This window comes from Odocoileus virginianus, chromosome 14 (genome assembly GCF_023699985.2).
Source record: "Odocoileus virginianus isolate 20LAN1187 ecotype Illinois chromosome 14, Ovbor_1.2, whole genome shotgun sequence".
Taxonomy (NCBI): Eukaryota; Metazoa; Chordata; class Mammalia; order Artiodactyla; family Cervidae; genus Odocoileus; species Odocoileus virginianus.
The window spans coordinates 63,871,023-63,894,905 of NC_069687.1; the positions used below are offsets into that span (position 1 = coordinate 63,871,023).

The following is a 23,883-nucleotide window of genomic DNA, read 5'->3' on the forward strand; positions in this document are numbered from 1 at the left end:
GTGTCCATCACTCTGTTCTCTACAAGTTTTGTGAACCTGAACATAATCACAATGCAGTGATAAATAATGGCCCTAATGTCTACCAAAAGGAGCTACAAAATTCAGAAATGCATTTTGAAATGTCAAACAAGGAATAAATCACATTCAGGATAGTTTTAATGTTAGGTATTTTATTATATGTATTTATTCTATGTTATGAGAGTTGGACTGTGAAGAAAGCTGAGTGCTGAAGAATTGATGCTTTTGAACTGTGGTGTTCGAGAAGACTCTTGAGAGTCCCTTGGCCTGCAAGGAGATCCAACCAGTCCATCCTAAAGGAGATCAGTCCTGGGTGTTCATTGGAAGGGCTGATGCTGAAGCTGAAACTCCAATACTTTGGCCACCAGATGCGAAGAGTTGACTCATTGGAAAAGACCCTGATGCTGGGAGGGATTGGGGGCAGGAGGAGAAGGGGACAACAGAGGATGAGATGGCTGGATGACATCACCAACTCGATGGACATGGGTTTGAGTAAACTCCGGGAGTTGGTGATGGACAGGGAGGCCTTGCATGCTGTGATTCATGGGGTCACAAAGAGTCGGACAGGACTGAGCGACTGAACTGAACTGAACTGACTGATGCATTATTTTTTTTCCCCCAATTATTTTTATTAGTTGGAGGCTAATTACTTTACAATATTGTAGTGGTTTTTGCCATACATTGACATGAATCAGCCATGGACTTACATGTGTTCCCCATCCTGAACCCCCCTCCCACCTCCCTCCCCATCCCATCCCTCTAGGTCATCCCAGTGCACCAGCCCTGAGCACTTGTCTCATGCATCCAACCTGAACTGATGATCTGTTTCACACTTGATAATATACATGTTTCGATGCTGTTCTCTCAGATCATCCCACCCTCGCCTTCTCCCATAGAGTCCAAAAGTCTGTTCTATACATCTGTGTCCAAAAGTCTGTTCTATACATCTGTGCCTTGCATATAGGGTTATCGTTACCCTCTTTCTAAATTCCATATATATGCGTTAGTATATTGTATTGGTGTTTATCTTTCCGGCTTACTTCATTCTGTATAATGGGCTCCAGTTTTACCCATCTCATTAGAACTGATTCAAATGTATTCTTTTTTTTTTTCCCGTTTATTTTTATTAGTTGGAGGCTAATTACTTTACATCATTGCAGTAGTTTTTGTCATACATTGAAATGAATTAGCCATGGATTTACATGTATTCCCCATCCCGGTCCCCCCTCCCACCTCCCTTTCCACCCGATCCCTCTGGGTCTTCCCAGTGGCTGAGTAATATTCCATTGTGTATATGTACCATAGCTTCCTTATCCATTCGTCTGCTGATGGGCATCTAGGTTGCTTCCATGTCCTGGCTATTATAAACAGTGCTGCGGTGAACATTGGGGTGCACGTGTCTCTTTCAGATCTGGTTTCCTCGGTGTGTATGCCCAGGAGTGGGATTGCTGGGTCATATGGCAGTTCTATGTCCCTGACTGATGCATTATTATGTACACATTTATGGTATATGTCTACACATATACACATAGCTAGTATACTAGTATCTCAGCATATTTGAATACTTTAATTCTTTCTAGGTGAAAGACTTTACAAAATATCTTTTTTTCTACTGCTTAGCAAAAAGGTGACAGTTATGCTTGTTTACCCTATTTGACTGATTAAAAATAACAATTTTTGCTGAAAGAAAAAAAGAGACTCTTAATACCATGCTGTTGTAAAAATTGAGGGGATCTAGCAGTGTCTTCTTGGGCCGTCTCTAAGCTCTGCTACTTTGGAGTTAGTTTCACTTTCAGGCTCCCCTTGGGAGGATAGTGACCTGGCAGCTTGACTGTGGTAGGCAGTGCCAGAGGCTAGCAGTGGAAGAGGGCTTAGGGCAGTATTCTGAGATTGCATTTCATTGGCTGACTTGATCACATGTCTATCCTTGAACCAATCACTGTGGTAAGATGGAATGCAGTGTACTGATTGGACGGCATAAGTTATCTACCTGCTTTTAGACATGGTGGTGGGATCAGCCCCATTATAGCTTGGGGGCTGGGAATGAGAGTGGGTTGGCTCCTCTGAAGAAGCCAATGGGAGGGCAATAATTCTAGCCTTTAGGAGGAAATTCTTCACTGGAAAAGTGCCTCACAAATAACAGGCACTCCGTAAATGATGCTTGAACGAATGAATGGAGAATAAGCTGACTCCCACCAGCCCAGTGTAGTAAGCACCCAGCTGGGAGTAGGAACACTGCAGCTCCCAATCCTGGGTGGATCCTGGTATCTCTCTGAGCTTCAGTCTGCTCATCTGGGAAATGGGCATGGTGGCTGACACCGCACTCCTGGGCAGATTAAGTCCTGGCATCTCTAGTCCTCCGCAGCTACCAAGCACTCTGACAGTGAGTGGTTGCTATTGGCTGTGGTTGTCGTTTATCTTTAGCAAAGGGAGGTGGCGCAGGGAACACTGGACCCGTGCCAGGACAGGCATGCTGAGAAGTGATGTAGAGCTCAGGCTCTCTGAGATAGGCAGGCTGGATTTGGATTCACCCTTCACCCTCCCATGTGCTATGTGACCTGAGGCATTCACTGTGACTCTGAGTCTGTTTCCTCATCTGTGAACTGGGAATGCTGGTGTTTGTCTCTAAGGGTTGCGTTGAGGATGAAGTGAGAAATTCTGCTTAAGACCTGTCCCAGCATGTAGTGAGTGCTCAGACAGTGTTAACTGTTTTATAATCAGCGATTATTACCTTCTCTGTGGCTTTCAGGTGATAAATTGCTGCTGTCACCTACACTGGCACTTGCCATCTACCTCTCCAAGAATTAGATTATGAGCTGCTGACCTTCAACACCCCCTGAAGGGAGTTCAGAGTGGAGATCAGAAACAAGGCACTCTGTGCACTGGGAGAAACTGGCAGAACAGGTCTTCAGGTAGTTGTTTTCAGGATACAATTTTATGAGTAGTCTTGCATCTTCTCATATCTAGAAAAGCACTAAAATCCTTTATAGTGACATCAGTTTTTCATGACTAGCAGACATCTTCTGCAAGAAATATGTGCTTGATTGCACATACTCCTCTTTGATCAAAATCACATACATACTGACTTTCCCCCTGCCTCTTTGGAGCAGTCTTTCAGAGCTGTCTGAAATGATGTCTCCTGGGCTATAGTCCTCATTTTGCCCCAAATAAAACTTAACTCACAACTCTCACATGCATTTTTTTCAGTTAACACTGCCTTAACCAGGCTTTTAGAGAATTTGATTCGGCCAGGTCACTTCATGCGCCATGATTGCTGCCAGCCCCTCTCTGGCAGGCTCTGGGTCCCTGTGAACTCAGAGAGAGGTGCCGGGGCGGACGTTCCTCAGTACTGATGTTGGCACCCCGCCTGAGGCTGGACCCTGTGGTCAGTGCTGCCTTTCAGGATGGAGGGCAAGGCAGGTTTAATGCTCCCGGAAAACAGCCCCTGCCCGGTCCTCTTCTACCTGCAGGAGAGGAGTCCTTTAAAGGACACCCAGGAGAAGGTGACTGTGGCCTCCTTCACCAGCTCTCGGGACTGGAAGACGGACAGGTGCAGGCAGCCTTTGCCAGCTTAGCCGCCCCTCGCTGCTGTGGCGGGGGACTCGGGGGCGTGGGCGCAGTGCTTGCTCGGCCGCCCAGCTCTGGCCGCGGCTACTTGCTAAGCCCTCTCCTGTCTTTTCTGTAAGTGAGCAGAGTGGGCCTTAACTTTGCCTCTGGATCTGGACAGGAGGAGGAGCGTGAGTGCTGGACTGTGAAAGGATGCTTTGATGGTCTTCTAGTGGCACAGAAAAAATCAGTTTTACAAGAAAAGAAAGGGCAGGTACATCATCAGTTAAGTGTGTGTGTGAGAGAGCGAGCGAGCGCCTGATTGCTTAATTGATGAATTTCTAAGGCGTTCCAAGCAAGTTTTCAAAACTGGGTTCGGGGGGAGGCCCTGACCCAGGCGGGCCCGGTGAGCATGGTGTCTGGGATAGGCGGTGGCCTCAGGGAATGGCCCCACACGAAAGTCCGTTGCTTGAACTGAGCTGCTGGGCCAGATGTGGAAAGTTCCCTAGACCGCGTGGCCACCAGCAGTGCGGAGCTGGGAGCAGGGCTGCCTGTGTTCCCGTTCAGCCGCGTCACCCGAGCTGCTGGGGCTCTGCACCGTCTCCTCATCCGAGGTAACAGCGGCACATGCCTGGCAGGGTGGTTGGGGAGATAAACGAGTACCACGTGTCGAAGTGTCGACAAGTGTCCCGTGTGGAGTGGGCCCTTGAGAAATGCGAAAGCGTTACTGTCACTGTGGAACCTGCAGGCTTCGTGGCTCAGTTAATGGAAATGTTTATTTTCTGAGAATGAATTTACAAATGAGCGTACAAGTTGCCTTTTGGCATCACAGCCTTCCAGAAGGCTCCCTGGCAGGCGTGGCGCCTGCTCCCAGTTTCCACGCCCACCCCTGTAGGCACGCTGTCTCCGCTGCGGGCAGAGCTGGGTCTCCCCAGCTGGCCGCTCAGCTCGCTGGGGCCGGGGTGGGGGTGGATGGGTCTGCATCACCGGTACCGCGGGCGGGGCATCTGGTCTCAGAGGCTCCTGAGTTCTGGGGGTGAGGGGGGACCTTGGAGAGGAGTGTCCTGTGCCAGAATGCTGAAGGTGAGAGGACCCAGGTTCAGATTCTGGGCGGCCTCTCTGGTTCCAGCCTTGTCCCTCTCTCTAGTCCGTAGAAGGGTTACCGTGTGAGGTGCGGTGAATGCGCGTTGTCCTCCGCAGGGTGCTGGGTGGCGCAGCCATCAGCATGCCCATCGGCTCAGGGGCTGTTCTGTTAGGCACGTGCCGTGTGGTGCTGTCCTCGGAGTAGCATCGAGGTGGTGAAGTCTAGGGTGGCCCGGTTTTCATGCGCTTTCCACCAGACTGCTGTTCCAAGGCTGCAGATGAGCAGCTGGCCTTCAGGCCCGTGTTGTAAGAAGGTGTGCTCTCTTTAACCTGGGGACTCCCTTTCACCTGCCCAGCGGCACAGTGGGTAGGTGCTCCCAGATATGCGCCCCCCACCCCAGGGCTTCCCCGGGCCCGGCTGGGCTCTGCCCCTTCTCCTGGGCACTAGCTCATTGTGGGTGAAATCGCTTGCACTGCTTACACAGTTATTTCTCTCTCACTCACTCTCAGTTTTAATTGTGGTTAAATATGCAGAGCATAAAATAGACTGTTTTAGCAAGTACTAACCGTACAATTCAGTGGTATTAGGTATGTTCACAGTGTTTGTTCCGTCTTCCCCTCTATCCATTTCTAGAACTTTTGCCTCATCCCAAAGAGAAACTCTGTACCCACTAAACACTTAACTCTTCATTCCTGCTGGTAACCAGCCCCTGGCAGCCTCTATTCTACTTTCTTTCTCTATGAAAGTAGTTTATTGACTATTCTAGGTACCTCATTTATGTGGAATATGTGATATTTGTCCTTTTGTGACTGTATTATTTCTTACTTAGCATAATGTCCTCCAGATTCATCCATGAATCATCATTCATCATTCATCTAGCTTGTGCCAGAATTTCCTTCCTTTTTAAGACTAAATAGTACTCCACTGAATGTGTAAATCATCCTTCCAGGAAGACTGGTTCCAGGACAACCCCACAGATACCAAAATCCATGGGTGTTCAAGTCTGTTATATCAATGGCGTAGCATTTCCATATAAGCTGTGCATGTTCTCCTGTATACTTTAAACATCTGTAGATTACATTTGATACTGAAGTCTATGTAAATGATATGTAAATAGTTGTAAATATAATGTAGATAATATGTAAATAGTTGCCAGGCACATGACAGATTCCAGCTTTGCTTTTTGGAACTTTCTGATTTTTTTTCCTGAATATTTTTGATCTTCAGTTGGTTGAATCTGAGGATGTGGAACTTAGGATACAGGAGGACTGACTGTACCCTATTTCATTACTTCATTCATCTGCTGATGGACACTCAGGCTGTTTCCACCATTTGGCTCTTGTGAATAGCACTGCTATGAATATTGGTGTACAGAGACTGCTCAAATTCCTGCTTGCAGGTCTTTTGCAAATATGCCTAGGAGTGGAACTGCTGGGCCGTATGGTAGTTCTATGTTTAACCTTTTGAGAAACTGCCAAGCTCTTTTTCACAGCAGCTGTACTGCTTTTCTGCCCACTAGCAATGCACAGAGGTACCAGTTTTTCCACATCTTCAACACTTATTTTCTGTTTTTAGAGAATTATATCTATCTTTGTAGATGTGAAATCCTCTCACTCTCTTTTTCATCAAATAAGAAACCGTTGTTAGGACCAGGTGAAGTGCATCTACGAAAAACTCTTTTAATTTTGCTTTTAATATATGTGACATAATGCAAATAAATGCTCGAAACATTCTTTTAACATTTTAAAGCAATACAGGGAGAGTAAAAGTGTCCTTTGTCTCTGTCCCCGTTTCAGGCTCCTCCCCAGCCTGTTGTGAGGCAGTATCTTTCCAGAGTTTTTCATGCATTTACATTTCATGTGTGAGCATTTATGAAAAAGTAGTTTTCCATTTTTTTTAATATAAAAAGCATGATACCACTTTTTCTTTTTCAGTGACTTGGGTCTTTTACAGAACAGCCAGGAGTCTTTCCAGGCTGTTTGTAGATCTATGCTGTTCTTGCATTTTTATTTATCCCATAGTACAGGTGTCTTGTACTTAAAATTTTTGTTACTAACCACAGACCATTGTTTGTCTCACATGCCCCACTGTGCTGACATCATGAGCGAGCGCTGGCCATTGTTCAGAACAGCGGACCTTCTGCAGCCCCTTATTTGCATCTGGACATCCTGCCTGTGTTTCCCCCTGACTCGGGCCTCTCTGAGCTAGCCCCAGGGGTCGGCTTCCTGCCGACCATGCCTGCTGACCTTCCATGTTTCCGCTTTTCAGGCCAAGAACAAGGAGACGGGTGCCTTGGCTGCGGCCAAAGTAATTGAGACCAATAGCGAGGAGGAACTGGAGGACTATATCGTGGAGATCGAGATCCTGGCCACCTGTGACCACCCCTACATCGTGAAGCTCCTGGGCGCCTACTACTATGACGGGAAGCTGTGGGTAAGCGTGCCTCCGCCTGCCTCCCCCAGCTCCCATGGTGATACCACCAGACCCTGCCCAGTTCTGAGGGCCTCAGCTCTTCCTCCGCTTCTGCTTTGAGGGCAGGGGCTGGAGTGCCCTCCCCTTTCTGCAGAGCCTCTCCGCTTCGGGGCCGAGTGTGGTGGTGTGGAGCCGAAAGGAGTCCAGAAGCCCCACTGCCAGGCCTCAGGTTATTAACTTCTCCTTGCCTCAGTTTCCCCGGCTGTGAGATGGGGATGATGAGAGTACCTAGCGCACTGAGTTGTTCTGGAGATGCAGTGAGCTAATTCATGCTTGGGAGAACAGCTGGCCCATGTCAGAGCTCGCTGAGTCTGAGCTGTTTCATTATTTGTTCTGGTGGCGTCGTCACTGCGCTGTGGCGGCTGCTCCAGGGGGCTTCCTTTCAGTGGCAGCACTAAAGGGGGCCCCGTAATAGCCCCCACTCTCTGGCTGCAACCCCATATTTTAAGACGCACAGTGCAGATGCATCAAAGCCCCACCTTCCCAACTCAGCATCCCCCTTGGAGGAATTCTGGGGTGCCCTGGTTTTCAGAGCCTGCCCTGCGGAATGGCTCCCCCATTGACATTCTCCTAGCCTCTCAGTTTATAAAACCCAAACTTCCTAGAAGGTACGTCTTCCATACTCTCTTTTCAGCCAGTATTGTATCCATCAAACATCATATTTGTGACTGCCAAGCTCAACGAAATGATGTGCAGGAAATCTCATGAATTAATAGATGCAGTTGGAAAACTGTCAGACTCACCGGTAGACGGTTTGCAAAGGGAGCAAGTGTCAGAGGGCCCGGGCCTCTGGGAGGGAGCCAGCTCTGCGCCAGCAGCCCAGGCTCGTGGAGCCACAGTGACCGGTTGTCAGTAATGATTTGGTGGTCAGGAGGGGATTTGTTTGTTTGTTTGTTTGTTTGCACATCTTGTGGGATCTTATTTCCCCAGTCAAGTGTGAAACCTGGGCCAGTAGCAGTGGCACTACTGAGTCTTAACCCCTGGACCACCAGGGAGTTCCCAGGAGGGAATGTTTTAAGCATTGGACCTCCTATCATGATCGTTTATCATGTATAGGGAGAGTGTTAGATACATTTTAGGAAATTATTGGGCAGTCTGAGTTGTTATGTCATGCTTTATAATTTTTCCCACTTGAAATAATGGGAAATAGACTCCAATAGATTCTTGGAGTCAGAATGCCTGATTTTTAGGAACAGAGCTACTGATGCTTAATGGGGAAATCTGTGTTTCATTTCAGAAAAGGATCCTGTTATTTAAGAAAACCAAAGGAGTGGTTTAGAAACCACTGTCAAAGTTCATCCCTCTCATTTCAGAGAAATGAGGAAAGCCAGTGTCTGAGGGGGATGAGAAACTTGGCTATCTACCAGATAGTGGACCAGAGCTTTGCCCACTAAAACTGGTTGCTCGCCAGCTGAGGCCAGCTTCCCTTTGCTTCTCTGAGCATCTCCTTGGGGAGTCTTCTAGATGTCACTGGGAGCAATAAAGCCACCATCACCTGACTATCAGCTGAAGATTTCAAAGCCCTTCCTCCTTCACTGTCTCTGGCACCTTGGAAGGTGACCCAGGCGAGGAGGAGGTGACAGAGAGGGCAGGCGCCTTGCTTGTGGACACACAGCTGACACAGTGGATTTCTTCTGTCTTGATTCACGGAGCTGCTTTTTAGAAAATTTTTATTCTTTTAAGAAATTAAAATTTTAAATACATGGTTATCAGAAAAATGAGAGTATACAGAAAAGCAGAAGATTAATGTCACCTGAATCTTTACACCAAAGATAATCATTTTAAATAATATAATAAATTTTTCTAGACCTTTTCTATATATACCCACAGGTTTTTTTTTTTTTTTTAAAGATGAACTTATACCAGACTTGCTACTTCACTCTTACTCTTTTTGTTTAAGATATATTAAGAATGACTTTTCATATTTTAGGGAAACACCTGCATCTTCATCTTTTCTTTTTCGAATTCCATCTTCTGACTATTAAGCAGTTAGGCTGTTGCTTTTGTTTTTTATTGCTGTTATAAACAACTCTGTGATGGACATCTTTGAAATTTTTGTGTTCTTGCTTGAGAATCTCTTTAGGAGAATTTTTAAGGTTTTTAAATGTCTATCGCCATACTGGCCTCACAGAGCCACTTTTGATATACAATTGAGTTTTTCCATCTCACCACCTACCCACAACACACACACCCATCCATCTATCCATCCAGCTCTCCATCTAGTCAGCCTTCATTGGATTGCTAATTACATACGCATTGAGAAAAATATCTTTTATATATCTGTTCCCATTATTGTTTGTGGCAGTTTACCAAGTTCATTACTTTTTCAAGTCTAGAGATAACACCAATAGCAGCTAATATTTATTGAAGGCTCACTGTGTGCTGGGCCTTTTGCTGTGCATTTTATTCGCATTATGTCATTTAATCATATTCTTTGAGGCTGTTGCTTTATCTTCATCCTACAGATGAAAGTGAGAAAGGAAGATGGTAAGTCAGTCTCCCCCCTCCCCTGCTAGGCCACACAGCTAGAAAGTGGCAGAGCTAGAAAACCCAATGGAGGAAAAGGACAGTTTGTAACTGGACAGTGACTGTGGTGAAGTTGGTTAAATAGACACACCAGAGTTTTCTGTCCCAAGGTTGTCACTTTAGGCAGGTACTTTCTTATCCAGGGCTGCTGCTGTGACCAAAATAATTTCTCATCCCTTCTTCTGTAGCTGCCCCTACAGCCTACATTTGTTACTTTGTAGACCTTTAAAGGTGTTACCTCTCAGTTTTGATTTGGGTTTTAGTAGACATTGTGAAATCAAGGAAGGTGGCCCTGGGACTGGGTGGGTTAAGAAGGGCAGAGGATTTCAAGCAGGATCAGCCTGGGCCGAGGTGTGGAGGTGGGAGAGCTCTGACATGTTGGGATCCTGGGTATACTAGGATTGGTGGGTCTACCAGCATGTTATAAAAAATGAGGGCGGTCGTTGGAGGCAGGGTTGTGGAGGGCCTTGAATGCCAAGGAGAAGGTTTACACTTGGTCTTTTAGATCAGTGGTTCTCAAAGTACAGCCTCTCAGACCAGTAGTAGCGGCAGCAGCAGCACCACCGACCTGGTTAGAAATGCTGAATATTAGGTCCCAACTCAGAGCTGCTGAATCAGAAACTCTGGGAAGGGGCCCTGCCATCTGTTTTAAGGAGCCTTCTAGGTGACTCTGATGCTTGTTGAAGTTTGAGAACTATTGTTGAAGGTAATAGGGACCCAGTGGCAGATTCCTGGGGGAGAGACACACATTTAGAAAGAAATCAGGTTTGAGGGGGCAAGAATGAGAGCACCCAGGCCGACCAGGAAGTGGTCAGAATGGACTAGGCCAGAAGTCCAAGGATGTGAGATGGGAACATCATTGGTCAGAAAAGGGTTTAGAGGAAGGAACATTTGAACTGGATCTTAAGAATGTGTAGGAGTTCTGCAGTAAGAGAAGGAAGGGCAGTCTGAAGCAGCGTGGACGGAAGTGTGGAAGAGAGGAGTCTCCTTCTCAAATACTAGGTTAAAGGGCACCAACTTTTTGGTGTTTCCTTCTGTGAGATGATTCTTGGCCCCATCTTGTGGCCTGGCTCAGGTCTTCTATGTGGCTCCAGGGGCCAGCTTTTCTGTGTGGGTGTCTTTGACAAAATCAGCCCTGACCTGGAGTCTGCTTTCAGGGGCTGGGCTTTAGGATGAGAAGCTGACTGTTGCCCTCACATCCTTGGTGTCTTGCCTGGCCGTAGCGGTCGGGACGGACTTTTCCCAGGTGGGGCGGAGGTCACTCACCAAACCACCCGACCTGCAATCTGACAAGATTGACTCATTTTCTTCTAGAGTTGGTAATCTTGGCAAAACCCTTCTCGTGGTTTCTTATGATCACTTCTGCTTTTGAATACAAATGGTGCGAGTGTTATTCTAAACTAGCACTATCCAATAGAGATATAATGCGAGCCACGTGTATAATTTAAAAATTTCTAATTACTGCATTAAAGCAAAAAGAAACTGATGAAATTAAGTAATATAATTTATTTAACATAGTATATAAAACATTATCATTCTGACATGTAGTCAATAAAAAAAATATTGATGAGATATTTTAGTTGTTTTCCATTTGAAGTCTTCAAATCTAGTATGTGTTGCACACTTACAGCACATCTCAATTTAGGAGCTACAGTTTCATCAGAAAGGTTTCCTCTGTATTTAGATGTCATGAAATTTCCGGATGAAAAAGTAGATTCCTGTCCTCAGGTTGTTACAATGTTCTTAAACGTATCCCAATAATAGAGTCAAATATCAGTTTTTAAATTTAAATTAATTAAAAGGGAATGGATTGATACATTCCGTTCTATATTAGCCATGTTTCAAGTGCTCAAGAACCACAGGTGGTTCTATGTGGCTCAAGAGCCATAGTGGCTATTGCATTAGACAGTGTAGACCATGCAACTCTGGATGTATACCTAGGCCTCGCAAATAGGCGAATGCGGGAAACCCTGGGCTGATCTCATGAATTTCCTTTGGTTTATAACTGCCCCTCCCCAGTCCCCACTCCTTGCCCTGACCAGATGGTGATGTCTGGGAAAGCCTTTCAAGGTTTGGATCTCTTTTCCTACACGGGAGTGGGAATGGCATGGTGGTAAATGTTTAACAGTCCGCTCTCTGGAAAGAACAGCCCTAGTTGATATCATCTGCCAGTTTCTGTGGTGTAAATATTCCCATGATCAATTTCAAACTCAAACAAAATGTCACTAACAGAGATGTAGGACCACTCCATGATGAAGTTATTTCTTCCATACAGATATGACAGATTTAAACAACTTCAAGAGAAGAGATAACAGTAGAATGTGCTATAATAATTAGAGAATTGATGAGTTTTGTGTGTTTATCATCTTTGTTCTCTTTAATACAATTTTTAAAATAACAAGGTTACCTAACTTAATTTTAAACATAGATTATGTTACTAGGTTACAAAAATTCTTAAAAATTTAGCACAGCCTTCACAAGCCAGTGAAAGCTGGCTCTGGCACACCCCTGGCTTCAGATGAGTGTTGTGTTGACTAAACCATGGAATGCTACAGCTGGGTGTCACGCAGCCAACATCTCATTTGAAAAATAGACAACTGCGAACCAGAGAGGGTCTTAGTTAGTTCAGTCATTCAGTCGTGTCCGACTCTTTGTGACCCTATGGACTGCAGCATGCCAGGCTTCCCTGTCCATCACCAACTCCCGGAATTTACTCAAACTCATGTCCATTGAGTCGGTGATTCCATCGAACCATCTCATCCTCTGTCATCCCCTTCTTCTCCCACCTTCACTCTTTTCCCAGCATCAGGGCCTTTTCCAATGAGTCAGTTCTTCGCATCAGGTGGCCAAAGTGTTGGAATTTCAGCTAAAGTCCCACAATGAATTAGTTACAAGGGCAGACGTACAGACATCAGATACTGTGGATGAGAGACCCTGCTCATGTCACACTGCCCTTTGAAAAGCCCTTCCACAGCTCCCCAGAATATATTCCAAACCCATTACCTGGTACATGGGCTAGTTATAGTCTGTCTGCCAGCATCTTCCCAGGCCTCTCTCTGCAGCTGTTCAGGCTACTTGCAGGTGGCACCTCCACGTCTTTGCTCATCTGGGGCCTTCATCCAGGCAGCCCTCCGCAGTGTCATCTGCAGAGTCAGCTGGACCTTTATTTCCACAATGAGGCCTTTTAAGTTCTTCCCGGGGACCTCTTGGTGGAATGTACCCCCTCTTCCTCTTCTCCCTGCTCCTTTGTTGTCTCTCATCCTGCCCTCTCATTTCAGTGCTAGTGTCAGTCCTGGCATCTCCCTCCTCTGGTAGGCAGGACCCTGTCTTCGTGCTCCCCCGGTGCTGATCCAGGGCATAGGCAGGCGTGGAGGTCCAGGCAGACGCGCCTCCCCTTGTGGGGTCTGCCCTAGGGAGGGTGGAGGCAGGAGAGCGCCTGCAGCCCACAGAGCACAGCCTCGGGGCGGTGTTGCCCTTGTTTGTGACGGAAACAGTTCTCTAGCTTTCAGTTGCTTGCAGGGTAGAAGCCTTTCCTGTGCAGAATCTGGCCAGGAAGAGAAGGTGGCTGCGAAGTCCTGCGTGGCAAGCTGTGACGGTTCTGAAAGCTCCTCTGATTGGTTTCTGAGCCCGGGTTTCCCTCAGCCTTTCTGACAGGACAGCAGATCTGCTGTTGTGATCTGTTACCTGTTCACCATGGGACTTCTGGCTTTTGTCTGTAGAAGCTTGGGTCATCTTGGAGGAATTAAGCCTGCAGCCCTGTCAGATCACAGGGTTCTCCATTTATTCATGTAAGCAAGTGTCTGTTGAATTCCATCCCTGTGCCCAGTCCTGATCCCCCCCCGGAGGATACGGAAATGATCGAGGCTGGCCAGATCCCTGGCCTCACTGGTTTCAGAGTCTAGTGGTAGAAGCAGACAATATGGCAGTAGATAAAGAAGTAATGAGAGGACTTCAGCAAGTGATAAGTGTGTGAAAGAAAAATAGACTGGGAAATGTGATGGAAGTTCTTGGTGGGAGTGGGGCAGGCATGTCAGGGACAGATGCTTCAAATAAGGAAGGCCTTTCTCACGAGGTGATCTTTTAGCTAGGCTAAAAGACAGGCTGCAAGGCAGACCTGCAGAAATTTAGAGAGCAGAAATTTCCAGCTAGAGAGAACAGGAAGTATTCTCAGAGGCCCTGAGGCAGGAACCAGTGGAACCTGTAAAGGACCAGACAAAAGTTGTGACTGGAAGATGGCAAAGGAAGAGAGGCAGAGACCCACGTGAAAGGAGACCAGATTATCTCTGGCCTTGAACACATTGCTGAGCGCCTGCTGTGTGCCAGGCCCGTCCTGGGGGCTGGGGATTCAGTGGGGACAAGAGACAGAGTTCTTGTGCTGAAGGAGCTTACAGTCTGGTGAGGAAGTCAGCCGGTAAGTGCATGAACACATGATCCAGGCAGCCATAAGGACCATGATGGACATGAAATCAGAGGTGTGACTTGGGACCAGGGCAAGCCGCCCTTCATGCATGGTCAGCGGGAGGCCTCTCCGAGGAGGACCCAGTCGAGGGAGGGTCCAGGGGTCAGCAAGGCCCCCGAGGTGAAAGTGTGCTTATCACATTCAAAGGGAGCGAGGGGCCAGTGTGCCTGGGTTGGGGTGTGGGTGGTAGGAGATGAGGACAGGTAGGTAGGGGTTGTGGTCTTGTTGTAGGTGTTGGGAGACCCTGGCGGGGCGGCAGTTTCAGGCAGGCCAGGGGCTGCTGTCTTCCTCAGCCATTAGTGTGATTAGTTACTCTGAGTCCCCTTGATTCTTCTGCGTGTGTGTCTCATGCATTGTCCTCTTCCTTGCCCTGCAGTGGAGGAAGTGGGAACCAGTCCTGGCTTGTAGCACCAGTTGAGATCTTAGCTAACTGCTGAGTCTCTAGCTCTTTACCTCTAAAATGGGAATGATGATAACAAAACCTAGTCCATTGTAAGGATTAAGTGAGGTATGCAGGTTGGGCATGGGCAGCAGTGTCTGGCCCAGAGTGGGTGCTTAGTTAATGCCATTGACTCTCTCTCCCCTCCTCTCACAGTTCTTTCTTTCCATTCCCACTATGCCCTCATACTGGGTTTCTGGAAGCCTCTTCTCTTCTGGCCTTTCTGCCTTTGACTCAGTGAACCTTGCTGAGGCTTTGCTGTGATCATGCCACTGGCCAAAAGGATGAAAAGTGATGTCAGGGTCATGATGAAATCTGCCCAGGGTGAGGAAAGGCCTTTCATGCGCACACAGCAGGGCTGGCTTCCACTCCTGGAGCCCTGGCACAGGTCGAGTTCTGAAGTCCCTCTGCCCCCAGGATTTGTCTGGGCAGAAAGTTTTGCACAAGTTTATCAGCCCAGGAATCTCCTTGCTGACTATCAAACAAAGCAGTGACCCTTGCTTAGCACGGAAGGCCTCCACAGTCGGGGAGCCTTCCTGGATTTCCCCACCCCACCTCCCCCGGGGATTACCTTGTCATTCTCAGACTTAAAGAGCTGTAGTAACACTCTTGGTAGGGCTGCCTCTCCTAAACCTCATTCATTCTGCTACCTCTGGAATAGTTAGTATTTGTTTAAGGTGACTCACTGTTTAGAAGTTAAATATATTTATTGAAAAAGAAACTCATCTTATTACCCTAAATGGAAAAGTAGGGCCCACTTGCCATAAATAGTATTAGAGGAAAATAAACCAGTTTGCTCCATCCTGGTCCGATCCCTCTGCCTGCCAAAGCCTTCTTCCCTGGCCCTGCACTCCACGGTAGAAGGGATGTGGTCCCCATGCGCCTCCTCGGTGCCTGGCAGTGACTGGGCTCGGCAGGGAGGGTGAGCAGGGGAGGGACTCCTCCCCCTCAGGGCCATGCGGTGCCCCAGTGTCAGGGCCTCCACCTGGGGACACTCCCCAGGCCAGGGCACTGTTTTGGCTGGCGCATTTGGGCCTGGCCAAGCCTGGAAGGCCAGAGGTTGGGGTGGTCCTCTTAGGACTGAGGTGGCCTAGCTTGTCCAGAAACACTTGTGGGACAGAGGTTGTGTTTGGGCCCACCTCTCCCTGGAGGCCAGTGGTCTTGCTCCCCCAGCTCATGTCTCAACTTGCATCATCTCCACCTGCGCTTTCCTAGCATCTTTAGCTGTGGAACCCTCTGTTGAAATCTAATGGAACCACAGAGAAAGCAGCGGCTGCCCTAAGCTGCCCTAAGCTTCCCCCCACTCCCATCATGTTCCCCAGAGGAGCTTCCAGGCCTTTTGGACTCTGCCCGGTCTGCATCAGGGTTTGGATCATTTTCTGTGTGGAGGGAGTTTCGCTATGTCTCTGTCTCTATCCCGGGTGACTTAGATGATAAAGAATCTGCTTGCAGTGCTAGAGACCTGAGTTCAATTCCTGGGTCAGGAAGATCCCCTGGAGAAGGGAATGGCACTCCACTCTAATATTCTGGCCTGGAGAATCCCATGGACAGAGGAGCCTGGCAGGCTATAGTCCATCAGGTCATAATAGTCAGACATGACTGACCACACGTGCATGGCCTCTGCCTCTGTGTTGCCCGATGTCCCCTGGGGACCACATCACCCTTGGGTGAGAACGATGTGTCTTTCCCGCTCACAGCCTCTTGTGTTTTTGGGAGGAGCCAGTCAGGCTGTGAGCTAGGTCACAAACTGAGGATGTCTGGCTAGGACAGACCCACACAGGTTTTGTTTGGCACACAAGATGGTTTTAGAAATTCGCTGGTAGCATTTTGTCGGCTTTGGACTTTTTTTTTAGAACAACCAGCAGATGTGGCAGCAGTTGGCTGAGGCTGGGCAGCAGTGGCCCCTCAGGTGGAGATTCGCTAATTCGCCTCAGACCTCGCTACTCCCTGATGCCCCCGGATACTGAGCCTGAGGGCTGTTTGTCACTGGCACACACCGCTGGTTTTCTTTCTTTTTTAAAAAAATGATCAAACTATAGTTGATTTACCATGTTGTGTTAATTTCTTCTGTACAGTAGAATAGCTCAGTAATATACGTATGTAATCTTTTTCCTATTCTTTTCCATTATGGTTTATCATAGAATATTGATTGACTAATAGTTCTCTGTGCTATCCAGTAGGACCTTGTTGCTTGTCCATCCTGTATGTAATAGTCCACATCTGCGAATTCCAGACTCCCAGTCTCTCCTTCCCCAGTCCCCCTCCACTTTGGCAACTACATGTCTGGTCTCTGTATCTGTCACTGTTTTTCTTAAAGTAGAAGTAAGAGGGTCTATTTCTCATCCTACGTCTCTATCAAATGAGGAAAGTACAGATAACCAAGAGAACTGTGTTCCCAGAAAATTGTGTAAGATGACTTTTTTTCATATAGTCAGGGCTGCTTTGCCCATAAGTGAGCTTCCCAGATCTGGGGGTGTTTCAACCAGGACTCCTGTTGTAAGGAATCCAAAAATAGGCTTGTGAGGCATATGTGAACTTCCTGTGCATGAACACCGAGTTGTGTGTGCGTGTGAGTCTGAAGGAGTGACTGTAGGCTTTCCAGAATGTGACTGCTTGTCTGAAAGCGAGCCTTCTCTGAGAGGAAGTGCCGGCCCAGGTCACAGAGCAGCCTGTGGGTGGGAGGGGCCCGCTGGCCACACGTGTTCACGTGACCGCGTGTCACCGGCCAGGGTTTCTGTGGCTTGTCGCCTTGGGCTCCGAGGGCAGCTGTTGGTCACTGACACAGATTGCATATCTGGCCTTAAAATAATACACGAGCTATAAAGAGAATGTGACATGAGAAAGTCACTGACAGCGCGGCGTGCGTTTAGAGAGTCCCTTAGCGCAGTCAAAGGGAGCCGCGCTGGAGTCAGGGACCTGCGATCTCGGGTCTCGGACCAGCTCTCTGTGAGCCTTGGGGGCACCGTCCCTCCTCTGCCCCCCTCTCCTGGCCCGCAGGGCCCGGGACTCGGAAGGGGAGATCCCAGGGAGGCCTTTTGGCCCATGTTGGCTCACTTTGCCCTTGCCTGTTTGTCTCTGAAGTCTGAGTTCCATGTTTGTGGCCAGCTTGGTGCCCTGTGGTGGCCCTTCTGGGCAGAATTGTGGGCAGCACCTCTTCCCACAGGATCCTGGTGCTCCTGGCGTTCCCTGGCAGTCACTGACCTCTGTGTCCTTCTGCATTAGGCATCTAGGGGCATCCACTTTGGGGACACACGTAATCATAATAGCACTTCATAAAGCACCACAGGACTCAAAGAGTCGGACACAACCAAGCGACTGAGCACAAAGCACTTGAGAGTCTGTGCGGGCTCTGAGTCCTCCGGGGAAGCGTGCTGTTACTTCTTACCGCTTCTGCTGCATGGACAGGGCGCTGTGTGGCCCAGGGAGGGGACGCAAGTGAAGAAACTTGTGACTTCTTGGCCCAGAGGGTGAATCAGGAGGCAGGGGCGTGGTGAGAGGGAAGGAGCAGCAAAAGAGCACAGAGATCGGGCCTTTGCCAGACACTTGCTCCCCGTGCTGGGCCCTGTCATCATTAACTCGCCAGATCCTCACAATTCTACAGGATTGAGATGTTGCCAACCCATTTTATGGGTGTGAAGACTGAGGGTTAGCTGGGCCCTGTCATGATTAACTCGCCAGATCCTCACAATTCTACAGGATTGAGATGTTGTCAACCCATTTTATGGGTGTGAAGACTGATGGAGAGAGAGAGAGAGAGAGATTGGCTTAGGGCTCCCAGCCAGGTTCCAACCCAGACCAGCCAGACTCCCACTGCTGCAGTGCCCCCGCACCCCGGGTACCAGCCCTGGCTACCACTGGGAACTGTTCAGAGGACACAGTCTGGGCCCCCCTCCTCCGCTTGAAGAGCCGTTACCCTGCAGAGCATTTCTAGGCAGTGTCTGGTGGGGAGGGGTCTGTGGCTTTGGAATCCCTCCAGCTTCCACCTCAGGCACAGTGGACCCTCAGTCCCGAGCAGGTAGAACCGAGTTGCCGTGGACGGCCAGGCTGGGGTAACGTGGGGTTTTGTCTGGAATCCTGCTGTTGCAATGGCTGGGCTGGGGTCTCTGGGTCACATTCACAGGCTCAAGGGTGACTCTGTGGTCCAGGGATTTGCCTGCCATGTTCCCAAGCACTTAGTTCACCCCCTGAGCCCATTGGCCAGCCGTCATCACCGCCAGAGCACTCCTGTGTGACCCTCCCACCCCTTCCCTGCTCACTGCCCCGCCCCAGCTTCACCCACACCCTTCCTGCCTTCGGTCCTTCAAGCAGTGGCTTTGCAGTGAGTCAGATGTGGGCTGGAGTCTGGTGGCCTGTGTGCTGTTGTGTGACCCCAGGTGTGTCTCTGAGCATCAGTTGCCCCATCTGAGCATTAAGAGTGATGACACTGATCTCAAACCTCACTAGAAACCCAGTGTGTCCCAGCTGGCAAGACAGTAGGAGCCCCGTGCCAGGCACCCAGCAGACAGGTCATGTCTGTTGTTCAAAGTCTAGATGGCAGATTAACGTGCATACCTGGCCCACAGGCTGTACCGAAGGCAGGCTTTCTCTAGAGTTCTGCCTAAATGTGACCCTTCGTAAGCTGGCATTTTTCATGTGAGAACCCAAGTGTCTGGCTTGACTGGAAGGTTCGGCAGCTCCAGCCACAGGGGCTCACACTCCCGATGGCATCTATGAGCTGGGCTGAGTGCTGTTGCCTGTAGACGGCTGCCTGCTGCCCATCTGCACCCCCGCCACCCCCGGGTGGCCCCATTGCCTTTACGCCCAGCCTGGCCCTGATGCGAGTAGGTGACTGCAGGCCTGGGTGGGAAGTGGGGAAGCAGAGGGATGAGCCGGAGGTGACAGGCTGTCTTACGTCTTCCTTGGATCCCGGGGGCTGCTTCTTCCTTCCTGGCTGTGCCCGCACTGGTCTCTGTCTCAGGAGCCCTTAGACTTAGGTCCTCACCGATGGGACCATCAGTCCTTGCCGCCGTGGCAGAGCCTGTGCGTCCCCATCATGGTACCTCCTACCTGTGTCTGGTATTCTACATCCGTGCTCTCACGTGACTGGGCCCCCACCTCCCCGGAGCAGGTGGGGCAGCCACTGTTCATTCATTCACTTGTTCAGTCACTGACTCACTCATTCATTTATTTGTTCACCAGCAAATGTTTCCAGAGCATCAGCTCTGTGCCAGGCAGTTTTAAGGGCACAGACACAAAGCCCTGCCCTTCAGGAATTCACATTCTCTGGGGCAGTGGGGTGGGGGTGGGGAGGCAGACAAAACAGTAAAATTGTAGAGTGTATGGCCAGATAGATGCTTGGACTTGCCCAGGGCACCCAGTGTGGCTGCTCTGCTCTCTGCTGCTTTCAGATTCTTCCTTCAACTTTTCCTGGGGCCGCTACTGGCGCTTGGCTTGTCTCTGAGAGTGGGCTGCTCATTTCAGTTTCCCACATGCATCCAGCCTCTGGAGTTACGGGTTGGAGCACACTCACCGAGTGCCAGGTCCCGAGCCTTGGGCTTTCCCCAAGTCTTCCCATTTGTTCACTCCCCAGGTGGCAGATTCTGTAGTTCCAACTGAGGGTCAGCGCTCTACGCTTACTTGTTCCAATGTCATTCCTTGTTCAAGGTTAGTTAGCGTCAGGGCTGGAATTAGAACCCAGGTTTGCCTGGAAAACCCCATGGACGGAAGAGCCTGGTGGGCTAGTCATGGGGGCCACAGGGTCGGACATGACCGAGTGACTGAGCGCGCATGCATGTCTGACTCCGGGTCGGAACCTGGGCTCCCCTTACTCAGGTTTCGTTCCTTGGAGATTATCCCACAGGAGATAAGTCGAGGAAGCCTGGGGGTTGCCTGGGGATGCAGTAGAACATGACGCCCACCCTGCGCGGTCTCCCTGGCTGTGAGCAGCCCCGCCCTGCCCCTGCCTGCCGTGCCCACCTCACCACCCTGCTTCCCTCGGTTTCAGCCCCGCTTGTCCCTGAGGACTGTCTCACGTGCCACAAGCCTCGAATGGTTTTAGTGGAAGAATGTGTGTCCTTGCAGGCAGGCAGGCCTCCCAGCCGTGTGTCTGTGCTTCCTGTGACCCTGATTTCCTGGTCGTGTGGGTTGTGAGCCATCTTCTGGGGGGCACGGCCCTGGGCCACTCCTCTCTTTGGCGGCAGGAGCCCTGTCACCCCTGGTTTTCGGGAATGATGGCTGGACAGACAGATGGTCAAGAGATCAAAAATATCTGTGCAGACAGAGATCTGTCTGTGTCTTCCCTGGGGGCTGAAAATCCAGTTTGCGTCTCCATGGAATCTGGCCCCAGCCCTGGTTTCCTGGTGTGATGAGTGGCGATGGTGATAATCGTCCCCGTGATGCTGGTGACTGTCGTCTGTCACGCTCTGCCAGGCACCAGGCCTGGTGCTTGCTCTTCCATGTGCTGGCTCATTTACTCTCCCACGACTCCATCACGCTGAGAATGTGTTGTCTCCATTTGCAGATGAGCACATATTATTAGAGGCTCAGAGAGGTGTAGCATGTTGCCTAAAGACACACAGTGGCAGCATTTGGACTCAAGCTCAGAGGACATTGACCCTGAAGTCGGTGCTCCTGACTTCTGGGTCAGACAGTACCAGAAGGAGTTAGGCACCCCCAATTGGAATCACCTCGGGGCTATTCCAGGGGTGCCCCGGGGCTGGAGCCAGCACACTTGGCGCTGTCTCGGTTATCTCCTCTAGTAATTCCCACCCCCACCAGGGGGTGTGCCAGATGTGCTGGACAGGCTTAGAGGTCCCCCCTTGGCGTTCACAGGACCCCCCACACTCCTTAGGAACCCCAAGGCCGCCCCCTGTGCTCTACCTTCTTGCTAGGGGGCACTCAGTTGCCAGTCTCGAGGGGAACCCGAATTCCTTCTCTGTGAACGTGGTGGGTGGGGCTGGGGGCGGAGGAGCAAGGCCCTGCGTTCCCTGGAGGCCTCGTGGGTGTGGGCCGCCTCGCTCAATGGCCGCATTGTCTGGCCTGGAGCTCAGAGGTGTGGAGGTTCCCGACTCCACCTCCAGGGACCAGCTGCTGAGAAGCTGGGGACATTTTTGGGTTCACTGCTGTGTTTCAGGGACCTTCTTTCTACAGGTCTCTGTTGAGTAAACAGAAGCCTCTGTCTTCTGTGCTGATGGGGTGTCCCTGTGCCTCTCAGGGCAGGGAGACCTGGGAAAGAAGGGGTGAAGAGGCAGCACCTACCCCCTTCCCCAAGAAGAAGCAGGTCTAGAGAGGGAAATGGGCTTGCCTTTGGCGGCAGATTTCAGCTATCTTTGGATCTTGGGAGTCGGATAGACCTGGGTTTCTACCGTCGTTCTGTGGGCTTAGGAGGTTAGTGGCTTTGGGGAGGCTCTTTCCCCACCAAACCTCAGTTTCCACATCTGTAAAATAGAAATATAATTGCTTACAGGAATAAGTAAATGAATGCTTGTAAAATGCTCAGCACAGTGCCCAGTATGCCTTATGCACGCAATGATGTCCGTCATTATCTCTGTTCTCTTGGGCAGCAACAGAGGGAGGGACTGGCTTGTTTTCTTTGCAGAATCAGCTATGTGAGTCATTTTTTGGGCAGTTTTGCCCTGACTTCTGGGCATCTGAAGGCCACTGAAATGTTTCATTCATATTTCTTCGTTCTTCATAAATTCATTCAGCAAACACTGTTCACGAATCAGGTCCAGGCTCTTATAATTTATGATGTAAATGCACTTTTATAAATATTAAATATAATAATATTTAATGATTAAGTGATGTGCGTCACCTTGGACCAGCAAATGTCAATGTTGCAATGACCTTTCAGCTGTCAGACGCTTCGTTTTCCAGGCAGGGACGCTAAGGCTCGAAGCAGGAAAGGGGTTTAGACGGCATAGTCGCAGGAGCAGAGGGGAGGTCTGGGGCTGTGTCCAGACATACACGAGGGTGTGGTCAGGCATGTCTGACTCTTTGTGACCCCATGAACTGTAGCCCACCAGGATCCCCTGTCCATAGAACTCTCCAGGCAAGAACAGTGGAGAGGGTTGCCATTTAATTTTTTTTTTTTTTTTGCCATTTAATTTTATTTACTTTTAGTTCCAGGAGTGTTGCCAACATTTAATTATTGAGCATCTCTGTGTACCCAGTAACTCCTGCTGGCCTTGGGGAGGGCCAGGGAAAGGAGGAGACCTGGGCCTCGAGCACCATGTGGTCTCCAGGGTATGGCTTGAGCATGCCTCAGTTGTCTCCTAGGATGGTCAGGCTTGGTCCTGCTGCCTGCGGGCTGTACATGCTGATGATGTCTGAAACCCCGTGGGTGGTTCAAGCCTGCTCTTATCTGAGGTGTGACATCTTGGCTCCTTTATCTCCGGGTGAGCAAGCTCACTTGGTACATGTGAGCTGACCCCTGGGACCCAGCAAGTGCTGGAGCAGGGAGACGGGCGCCTTTTCCCCCACCGCTGGGAGGCTATGCCTCAAGCTTTTTTTGCTTTTTTTCTGAGGCACAGGGATGGGGGCATGGGGTCACTAGGTCTCTTCCTTCATGGTGGTGAGTGCAGCTGACTTGGTACCCAGATAGGTCCCAGTTCAGGTCCTGGCCCTGGTACTTACTATTTCTGTGACTTTAATTTCTCTGAGCCTCAGTTTCCTCATATGTAAAATGGGAATAAAGTATCACCAGATGCTGTGTGGAGAAGGCAATGGCAACCCACTCCAGTACTCTTGCCTGGAAAATCCCATGGATGAAGGAATCTGGTAGGCTGCAGTCCATGGGGTCACGAAGAGTCAGACACGACTTGAGTGACTTCACTTTCACTTTTCACTTTCATGCATTGGGGAAGGAAATGGCAACCCACTCCAGTGTTCTTGCCTGGAGAATCCCAGGGACGGGGGAGCCTGGTGGGCTGTCATCTATGGGGTCGCACAGAGTCAGACACGACTGAAGTGACCTAGCAGCAGCAGCAGATGCTGATAATCACGGGTATCATTTGTTAAGCATTTACTGACTGTGTGCCAGGTAATGTTCTGAGAGCCAGGCATCTGTTACCTTAATCCTGTCACCTTTAATCCTCACAATAAATCCTGTGAGGCAGAGGCATTTTTTAGAATACCCACTTCAAATGGTAAGATGATTTATGCAAAGCACTTGGCTTAGGGCTGGGCACAGAATAAGACTCTCAGTTCCTGTTACTTGTCGTGGATGGGGAAACTGGGGCCGACCTGTGTTAACTGATCAGGCGACCGCTTATGTCCTAAGGAAGCTGAAGTCATGGAGTGAAACCGTACGGCGGGGAACAGTGAACATGGCAGGGGTGGGGGGGGGCGGTGGGTTTTGTG

General features: G+C 49.6%; 1 protein-coding gene across 1 annotated transcript in view; it reads left to right on the plus strand.

Annotated features, from left to right (window-relative positions):
* The window catches only part of STK10 (serine/threonine kinase 10), a 119,675-nt gene that overhangs the window by 19,893 nt on the left and 75,899 nt on the right, over positions 1-23,883 (plus strand). The window contains exon 2 of the mRNA XM_020870265.2: positions 6,917-7,081. Within this exon, the coding sequence (XP_020725924.2) occupies positions 6,917-7,081 (165 nt within the window). The remainder of the gene's footprint in view (positions 1-6,916; positions 7,082-23,883) is intronic.